The 10,046-nt window shown below is 44.6% G+C and overlaps 1 protein-coding gene across 1 annotated transcript; it reads left to right on the top strand.

Moving 5' to 3' along the window:
* The first annotated feature begins 57 nt into the window (after nucleotides 1–57).
* FBXO45 (F-box protein 45) lies at nucleotides 58–3,515 on the top strand. Its single transcript, XM_075032254.1, has 3 exons — nucleotides 58–363; nucleotides 559–915; nucleotides 2,973–3,515. Exons 1-3 carry the CDS (start codon nucleotides 73–75, stop codon nucleotides 3,156–3,158), a joined length of 834 nt encoding a protein of 277 aa, XP_074888355.1. The 5' UTR covers nucleotides 58–72; the 3' UTR covers nucleotides 3,159–3,515.
* Nucleotides 3,516–10,046: the final 6,531 nt, after the last annotated feature.

The following is a 10,046-nucleotide window of genomic DNA, read 5'->3' as shown; positions in this document are numbered from 1 at the left end:
GGGAGGGACAGCGAGGCCCCCGCGTCCCGGCCCGCCGCCCGCGGGGCGCTCGAGGAGGGGGGGAGGGAGGCGATGGCGGCGGGCCCCGGCGGAGGCAGCGGCGGCGGCGGCGGCGGCGGGGGGGCGGCGGCGGCGGCGGCGGGGGGGCCGGGCTGGCGTTTGCCGGGGCGGGTGCTGGAGCTGGTCTTCTCCTACCTGGAGCTGCGGGAGCTGAGGAGCTGCGCGCTGGTCTGTAAGCTGTGGCACCGCGTCCTGCACGGCGACGAGAACAGCGAGGTGTGGCGCAGCTTGGCGGCCCGCTGCCTGGCGGAGGAGGCCCTGCGCACCGACATCCTCTGCAACGTGCCCACCTACAAGGGCAAGGTGAGCCCGGGAGACCCTCCGCCAGCCCCTCGGGGACACCCCTCCCCAGCCTCTCAGCAGTACCCCCCAGGTGCTCGGGGACACCCCCCTAGCCGCTCGGCCCACCCACCGTTGGAAACCTGGGGGGCGGGGGGGAGGCGCTGAAAAACATGACAGGATTTTATCTCCCCCCGCGCCTTCCTCCATCTCCCCTAGGTCCGTGCCTTCCACCACGCCTTCAGCACCAACGACTGCTCGCGGAACGTCTACATCAAGAAGAACGGCTTCACGCTGCACCGCAACCCCATCGCCCAGAGCACGGATGGGGCGCGGACCAAGATCGGCTTCAGCGAGGGCCGCCACGCCTGGGAGGTGTGGTGGGAGGGCCCGTTGGGCACCGTGGCCGTCATTGGCATTGCCACAAAGCGGGCGGCCATGCAGTGCCAGGGTTACGTGGCCCTGCTGGGGAGCGACGACCAGAGTTGGGGCTGGAACCTGGTGGACAATAACTTGCTGCATAACGGAGAGGTGAACGGCAGCTTCCCCCAGTGCAATAATGCTCCCAAATACCAGGTGAGTGGGGCTTGGTGCGGGCTGGAAGCTCCACGGTGTCTGACTGGTGGCTGGCTGTCAAGACCCTCCTCCCTCACGTGTCCTGGCTGTCTGCTGAATTGGTCCTAAAAGCCCACTTAAGGGTCTCTGCCTTCCCTGCAGAAGGCAAATGATTCCACCTTGTGCGGCCTTTCCCCCTTTGTTTCCTGTCTCCTCAGGCTACACCTGTGCGTGGTGTTCAGTGTACCTGACCCTCAGTTGTTTCCGCACTTTTATGTCCAATATTGAGCGCGAAGCATGTACCTTGGGTGTCTGTTTAGACACCATGTTGCTTTTCGAAATAAAAGCTGGAAAGACTGTTGTAGCCTTCTGAAGTAACGACTTGCCCCACACCACAGCAAGGTGAACGTCTGTGGTATTTTACCCCTTTGTTGCACGGCAGTGTGAGCTGAGGTTAGTGCTTAGGTAAGAGTCTTCCTGCAAAAACCTGTAGCAGTGCTGAGTGCTGCCTGTTTGCTTGCTGGCAGCATTCCCATAGGTGACATCCCTTGGCTGGGGTGCTGGGATGTGATGTTCAGATAATTTCAGGTTATTAAAGAGCAAGTGCCATTCTACTGTCTTGTCCCTATAGAGGTGTTTATCTTTGTTCTTCTGGCTGCTCACACAACTACATTTTGACTGCTGGATTTCCTTGTGTTACAACTTAAGGTGTATGCATTATAATTTCCATCTCATAATGCTGTGGCTTTGTACAAGTATTGGCTTATGTTTCAGTTCTGGGTGAAGATCTGTGTAGTAACTTGTATCTGGTATTCCTAAATTTCATGTGAAAGCTCACTGCTGAGCACTCCCTTCTGTCTGAAGGTTATACCTGCCGCTTTGGGGAATAATACCTAAAATCAGTGTAGTTAAAGAGATTCAGATCTCTTACCATTTGCATGTTCCCTAGCATGCAAATTGGGTTGGCACTTTCCAGACTCGACCCTTTGTGGTTGCTTTCTGCGGTCCTTGTCTAGGCCTTTCTGCAGCAACAGGGTGAGGAAAGGTTTTGAAGCTGAGAGTCCTGAGCTCATGTGGGGACTCAAGGGTGAGCACAATTGCTGCTTCCTCTATAAAAATCAGAGCTCAAATTGGTCATCCTTTGGGGTATTTTGTGTTTATTAAGACATGTACAGTGATCTGCTCATAGAAAACATACTTAAAGGAAACACGTGTTTATTAGTGTTGGTTAGAAGAAAAATGTGTTGGCTGGAAGAAATCCCCAGTATTGGGGCTGGCTGGTGAAAAATCAGAAGTTTGTGTGGCATCCTGCTGTGCTTGCTGCTGATGTCTGGGACTTCTATTTATGTCTAAAATAATGTGAACTAGATAAATGCAGAGAGCACCATGCATGCCTAGATCTGAGTCTCTTACTGTGTTAGTGTTGGTTTCACTCGTGTGTGTGTGTGTGTACATATATATATATATATATATATATATAAGGTTTTTCATGCTTGTTTTGCCTAAGCTTTGCACTGGAATTTCCTTCTGCCTTGGCAGGGAAAAATACCTGTGTCAGCAGCAGCACCTGCATAGTAGTGTATCCTGGTATATTTTGTGGGTGGCACTTACCTTTCTAAAACAAGTTCATTGTCTTGAAATTGCTCTGTGAAGAGCAATTACTGCTTAGCGACAGCAGCAGCTAAATACAGAGTTCAGGTAACTTGGAGGCCATTACAAAGTTCCCAAAACTCAGCAATATTCTGAAGCACGTGGCATGTAGTACACTCACTCTTGATGCTCTCGCAAGGCTCGTATGAGAAGGGTTATGTTTATTATTATGTAGGTGGTTAGATACAGGCTGCCTTCTGGAAATGGGCAGCCGAGGTGCTCAGGATCCTAGTGCATTTGGGCGAAATTGAGAAATTTGAATCCTAAAAGTAATGCAATCGTGAGAAACAGGAAAGCCTTGCTTTAAAATTACCTGCTGCGTTATAGATGGGCTATGTTTTATTTTTATGTCTCCATTTGAATATGCTGACTCTTTCTATGGTTTGTTTTTTTTTTTTTCATTCCCCCCCTCCTGTCTCTGTTTACAGATAGGTGAAAGGATTCGAGTTATCCTGGACATGGAAGACAAAACATTAGCGTTTGAGAGGGGCTATGAGTTCTTGGGAGTTGCCTTCAGAGGACTGCCAAAAGTTTGCCTGTATCCAGCAGTGTCTGCTGTGTATGGTAACACAGAAGTGACTTTGGTCTACCTGGGAAAACCTCTGGATGGATGATGTGGATTGTTTCGTTGGGACATCGAGATGTGGATGATTGGGAGGAGAAATCTGCATGTTGGTTGGAGGGAAACGTGTATTAAAGGAAAAACAAAAAAGTGTGGGTGTGTGTCCAAGAACCATCGAGGGAATCGCATGGAGTTTTGAAACGGAGGACCAGCCATACTTCAGGAATTGTGTTACATTTCCTCTTTCTACCAGGCCAGAAAAATCCTCAGGGTTGCAGTTGGTTGAGTGGGAAGCTGACACATGCATGTTGCAACAGATTTCATTGCTAAGATGGCAGTGTGTGACCTCAAATATTTAAGAAAGGATTTGATACAAAACTGCTTGAGGAAATTAACCTGAGATTTGTAAGTAGCGTGTTTTGTGAAAGACTCCCATTTTAAAACTGCTTGTTCCTTCCCTTCCCTCCTTTGGGCCAATGTGGGTACCGAAGGAGAATGAGTCTGGTTGGGTTTTATTTACAGTTTTTAACATACTGAGAAGTGTGGTCTGTCTGGACTGCCCTTCCCTAGTATAATGATACAAAATGCGTGCAGCTATTTTTAAGTGTATTTTAAGGGTTGTATATATAGAACACGTTGAAAAGAACAGTTAAAAGAAAGGGTTTGCTTTATTCTAACTTGGACGTAATTTCTTAAAGGGAAAAAAAAAACCCCACTACGTGGCATCAGAAAATATACCTTGGACAGGTATATAACATTCATGTAAGTGTACTTCTTCTGTTGTATTGTAAAGCATTTTGGGATGCTCTTGTGGAGTATGGTGCTACATTGGGTCATTTTCTGTGAAAGTTTCCATAGCTTTAGCAACAGTTTTGTTCTCTGTAGGAAACACAAAATGTTTTCCCCACGAGTTTCCTTTCAGCAAAATTTGTGGTTCCCTTTAGGAAAGGAAGGCACAACATAGCAGTGAGCTTGTCTTCCTTTCGGCATCAAAAATACTAACTTTTGAAAGCATTCTTACACTTTCTAATCACTGTTGTGAAATGTTTCAAAATAATGAGGAAGGAGCATTCAGTTTCTGAATCCAGACCTTGTTTTTGGCTTAAATGGCTTTAAGGCTTTAAGACTTGGCTGAACCTTTAATTAAGTAAAATCCCCCAGTACCCAAGTATTCACCTGCCTGTTTTTAGTCTCACCAACCCTTTGATGGGGATTCTGGATCAGGTTCAACATTTGGGCTTTTCACTTGCACTGTTTTTTTAAAAACCACGTACAAACCCCTCGGGTGTGTCAGTGTGCTGTGGCATACACAGGCCTGGGCGGCTGTGAAGCTGATGGGTGTAGTAAGGAGGGATCTTCTGGTGAAACAGCTTTCCTCTGAGGTTAAAAGTTCTGTAGGGAGCCCCAGAAGGGCTTCTTTTAATAGGACATTAAAATCTGTAAGCCCTGCAGCTAGCTCTTGACTCTTGTTTCTTGTTGGTTGGTGTTTCTCAGAGCTGTCTGAACTATTTCAGAGTTGGGCATGCTTTTCAGAGAGGGAGCAGTAAATGTTTATACAACCTCTTTTTGCTTTATTTGCGCGAGAGAATGTGAATTGCTTAATATCGGACACTGGTAATTCTCTGAACATGGAAGAGAGAGGAATTCCTCTTAGGCTGTTGCTCATTTCCCCCACCCCTGCCCCATTACTCGAGTAATGCGAGGAGAGCGGTGCAAACAGATGAGGGTGGCTCCTAGTCGCTGCTGCTGAGCTATCCTTGGAGTGCTTTTTACCTAGTAGATAACCAAGTTCTGCACTGGAACACAGTATGTATGTACATCATTACCATTTAAGAGGATTTTGAAGTATTTATTTGTTTTGTGTGTTTATTGCTTAAAGGCAATATTGAGGTCTGTTCCTCTTGGCTGCGTTAAAGAAACAAAATACGCAGTGAGAAATTAAGATGTTTTTAAGTGGTGCTGAGAACAACCAAATAAATGATGTGGCACGAGCGTACGAGTACCTTTTGGAAAAATCTCTTAGAAGCATTGATTGTACTAGACTGTAAATTATGTATCTGCATAGCAGAAGTGTGGGGCATGAAGTAGGGGGGGGGAAGGAAACAAAACCCTGTCCAATTTCAGAAAGTAAAATTGTCCCTGAGATGAATGTATTCTCAATGCAGTCCTGAAAGATGTGACCTCTGTAGCTTGTTCATGAATCCAATTAGATGCAAGTAAACCCTGAGAACTTCCGAGGAGTTTTATTCACAAATTAAGATTGATTTCCATTCTTCAGGCTGCATCTTACCATATAAATAATTTCCCTCTAAATTAGAAATGCTGAAAGTTGAACATTCCTTAAGGGTGGGTTTGGGAGGGACTCACTTATGTAAGATTATAACTTATTCCTGGAGACCAATGCTGGCTGTACAAAATATTAAAATAAACTCTGCTATAATTCAGAAGGATATATTGGTGTGGATTGTTGTAATGACATCAGTGGAGCACTGATAGGAAAAATGGGGTAGCAGTTCAGTGCACCAAGAAGATGGAGGTGTTGGGACTGTGTGATTTGCTGTGTGACTGCTTGAAAAGAGAAAATCTGATGAGTGGTTAATGAGAACTTGAAAGCTCAGTAGTCTAACAGCTGTGTTTGGGAGATTGCATCCTTTGAAACAGGGATGCTGGCGCGTGGCAGTGTGGGAAAAGGTTTTCCTGATGGCTGGAGGTCTCTGGATTCGAATTGAGGTGTTGTGCTCACTGTTGCGGCTGCCCTGCCCTGCTGCCATACCAAGGTGCCTCTTTTCCAGGTCAGCTTCTCGGCTTCTCTCTGTTTCTCTAGCTTTCTGTATGGAAGTTCAGTGTTTCATGGTGCTTTTAGGAAGAAGTAGGTGATTTTAGGACGAAGTAGGAGACTGTGTTGCGGTTGCAAGCTCTGAGGCACGTTCCAAACTCTCTGCATCAAGAATTTGCTTTTAAGTAGTGAACTTTTGGCTAACATCTCTGTGAGCTTCTTCAGGAGCAATGAGCTGGCTCTTTTAGCTGGCTCGCTAAAAATGTAGAATCTCTTTTTCTAGCCTGAGGTACTTCAGAGTTGGCTAACAGCTGTTTGAAGTATTTTCCGTACCCCAACTAGTCATTTAACTGCTTTGGTCAGGAGGAACATCAGCTGTTCATAGCTCCCATAATAGAAATCAGTCAGATTCACAGGTCTTGGCTTCAGAATCCTGCAGGACATCCAGAATTTTTTGATAAGTGAGCATTTTGTCTATCATTTGAATAAACCTCAGAATTCCTGGTGGTTTAAGTGTGCTGCAAAATCTGTTGGGAGCTTAACAGTTGGTCATCTGATCTGGTCATGTTTCTATGTCTGAGGAAGCAAACCGCTCAATATGGCCGTTTGTTTCAGGGCAGAGTCTGTTCTTGGCTTCGGTGGTGGCTTGTGTTGGCCTGAAGTCAGTTGTGTGACTTCTTTTTCCGTAAGAGGACAGAGGTATTGCTGGAATGAACTAATAAATCAAGATGGCATGGGAAACTTGCCCTGGTTGGGGTATTTTCTTGAAAATGTTTCTTCCCCCCCCACTTAAAATGGGGTGGTCAGTGTGCATTTCTTGGGAGTCCTGTGTGTGCCTTCTGCTAGCAAACACCATTTGGGTTTATTACTTTTGGCCATGTTTCAGGTGACAAAACTAGCCTGGAGCAGATGGCCTTGATCTTGTGGGCTGAGCTTCTGCTGCCTCAGATGTGGCTGTATTCTTCTCTGCCTGCCTCTGAATCTGATAGCAAGCTGGAACATACTAGCTTTTTTCTCCCGCTTACCAATGATCTACATTTTTAATTCCTTAACACACCGGTGTGTTTTCCAGATGGCTGTCTCTATTTTTTTTTTTTTCTTCCTTTTCCATTTTCACTGGGATGATGGCAGCAGTGATGAATTAAAATAACACTTGGCCTGATAATAGTTTGATCACACAAAACTTATTTTCTCTAAGTATTTGAGAGGTAACCAGCCCTGTGTGATTCCTGAGCCTGTGTATTTCAATACCGATATTTCAGTTCTAGTTAAATCTTTACACATTATAAATAGCTCTGGATGCTGGCAGGAACACAGCTAGAAGTGCTGTGTGTGCTGCTCTTCTCCGGAACAGCGCCGATTCTTGCACAATACAGATAATTTGGTGAAATGTGTAGCCAGAAAATGGCACTACTGAAATCTTGCTCTAGGATCCTTTCTACATTTACAAACCAGGTTTTTAATGATGTGCTTGATTTCTGTAAGTGATAGTAGTCCACCTCACACTAAGTTGTAATTCAGTTGAAAGGGAAATTAAGTAAGTGGTAAATGAATGCAGAAAGCTTTTCCTACAGTGATGCTGAAGCTTCTAATTTATACTTTAAGCAGTTTTTTTCATACTGCTGTATGATGCTGTACATATTGTGTGACTTCCAAATGAATTCTCACACCTCCCCACAAGAGGGCAAAGTTAACAGCGCTGTGGGAGCCTAGACTTTGAATTTCCTAAGCATTGTGCAAAATAAATGTTTAATGTGGAACCTTCTCCGTTAGCATTTGCTTCCTGTCCTCTTAAAAAAACAAAACAAACTAAAAAAACCTCAACAAAACAGATGATCGTGGAGAAGTGGATAATGGATATAGATTTTTTTTAAACGTACTTCTTCATTTGAACCCCTGATGCTGAAATTAGGCTGCACAAATCTTTGCATTTCAGAAAATTATTTTCAGTGACAGCGAACTGAGCTGAGACTCTGAGATCACCTTAAAAGATAGAAAGGGATTTGAGAGGCTTAAACAAAATGTCATTGTTGCCGTTGAAGGTCTGCTTTTCCCCAGACTTGCTTTTCTTCCTCTCAGGCATTTATGACCAGGAAATAGTGATATCATCAAAAGAGTATTTAAAAAAAATATTTCCATTTCAGTTGAAAAAAAAAAACCCAAATCATTGAAAAAGGATTTAAAAATAAGACTCATTGTATATTACAAGTGTTTATTCTTCTGCAATTTTACCAGCTCAAGAACCAAGGGTGTCTTTTTCCTTCCGTGCCTGCGCTTGCAGATTTGTTGTGAGCTAGCTGGAGTTGTTTCATGTTTGCTTGTTTTATTTTGTCTTTTTAAATCCATGTTGTTCTACCTATGTTAACAGCTATATATTTTCCTGCAGGCAATGTTTGAATGGGGAAAAGTATGCAGGTATAACCTTGCCTGTTATCGTCTTTTGCGTAGTGTCTGATCTTCCTGTGAGCTCCCAGTTTCTGCGGCTAAACCTTTGGTAGTTTTACCCAGAAACAGCAGGAGTGTTGCCACGCGTGTAAGCGAGTGACCATCCTGCGACATGCAACCTTTATATGTCTACAGTGCGTTAATGCTCAGGATGGGCGCTGTGTTCCCAGATATTTTACTGTGTGCTTTGCAAAGTGATTTTTTAATTTTATTCTCCTTTCTTGAACTTCTGATTTCAGGCCATGAATGTGCTCGTTTGCACAAGTGCAGCCTGTGCATCTTTAGGGGCACGCTCCAAAGCCAGGCACAGGTGTGAGAACAGCTGTTTTACAACAGTGTGTAGGCAACAGCTACAAAATGCCATTCTCTTGCAAACATTCAAGCTCGTTTGTGTACCTGCAGCAAGACATGCTGGCATCCTTCGTTCCTGAAGCAGTCCGTCAGCTTCGGTTTGCAGCAGGTGAGTTGAAAATTGAGGCGAGACAAAACCCAGTCAGTAACAGGAAGCAAACACATATTTTCAACCCAAGTAGGTGAGCATGTGCTCTGTGCATGACCTCTCCCTAGACTCTCCATAGTCCAATAATGTCTTAAATCTGAGAGTGAGTGGGATATGGGCTGTTGTCCATCCACAAAACCTCCACAGTACCTGTTTACAGGTAACAAACTGCTGGTTGCAGCTTCAACTGCAAGAAAGACTTCAGTGATTGGAGGCTGCAAACCTGCAAGTGAGTTATTAAACCAAGGTTATGGAGTTATTTCCTTAGCATCCTATGCTTAGGAGAAGTAAGCCATATCTAATTGCTTTTAAACAGTAATTTAAGAGAATATGCTCTGCCAGCCTCAGTATGTGACTAAATAATTATAAAGTGCTGGACAAACCTGCCAGTAAGGAAATGGATGTTGACCAAAATGCTTTTTGTATGATACTCTGAATACTGCAGTGGTTGAAGCTTTTCAGCCTCTATGTCTGCCATTTCCAAATCACCTTTTTTGGTTTTTTCTTGGCTTTTTTTTTGGTTGGTTGGTATTTTTGCTGCTCAGGTGACAGAGAAGGCTTTTCTCATGCCAGATCCCATCTGACATGGGGGCATCTGAGCCCTTCTGCAAGGTCTTGTGCAAGAGCAGAGCTTGAGGTGAGGATCTCATGCTTTGTAGACAGCCAAGAGATTTTATCTCAGCTTTAACATACAATTTTGTCTTATTCCTGGAAAAATAATTGATGCATGCAGAACTGGAGCAGAGTTGGAACAAACATTAGTGGGACTTGGGAGAGTGTACAATATGGAAATAAGTTGGTTTTAAGGGTCAACCTGTGGCCCAGTGATCTCACCCCACCGTGCTATGCATCTCTGGGATGTGGCTTGTCTTTACTGGCAGACTGTTAGCAGCTCTTCTCAGAAGGAAAATGGAGTACAGGAGGGGAAGATCTACTTTATTAATCGATGCATCTGTTTGAACTTTCCTCCCTCTTGCATTCCTCTGTTAATTCAGGCCTCAGATTGAAAGGTGAAAGCCTGCTTTGACTGTCTCCCAGATACAGATGCGGGGATGAGGTTTCAGATACAACAACGATGTTGCCTTCGTCTTAGCGTTTGTTTAAAGAAACACAGAAATTTATATCCTGGCAGTTTTTTTCTGTTTCCTTAAGCAAGAGCAAGGAATATGCCCAATGGGAAAGAGGGTGCTCCAATCCTGAAACCCTGCAGACTGGCTTTT

This window comes from Buteo buteo, chromosome 7 (genome assembly GCF_964188355.1).
Source record: "Buteo buteo chromosome 7, bButBut1.hap1.1, whole genome shotgun sequence".
Classification (NCBI taxonomy): domain Eukaryota; kingdom Metazoa; phylum Chordata; class Aves; order Accipitriformes; family Accipitridae; genus Buteo; species Buteo buteo.
This window is presented reverse-complemented; position numbering and strand designations above follow the sequence as displayed.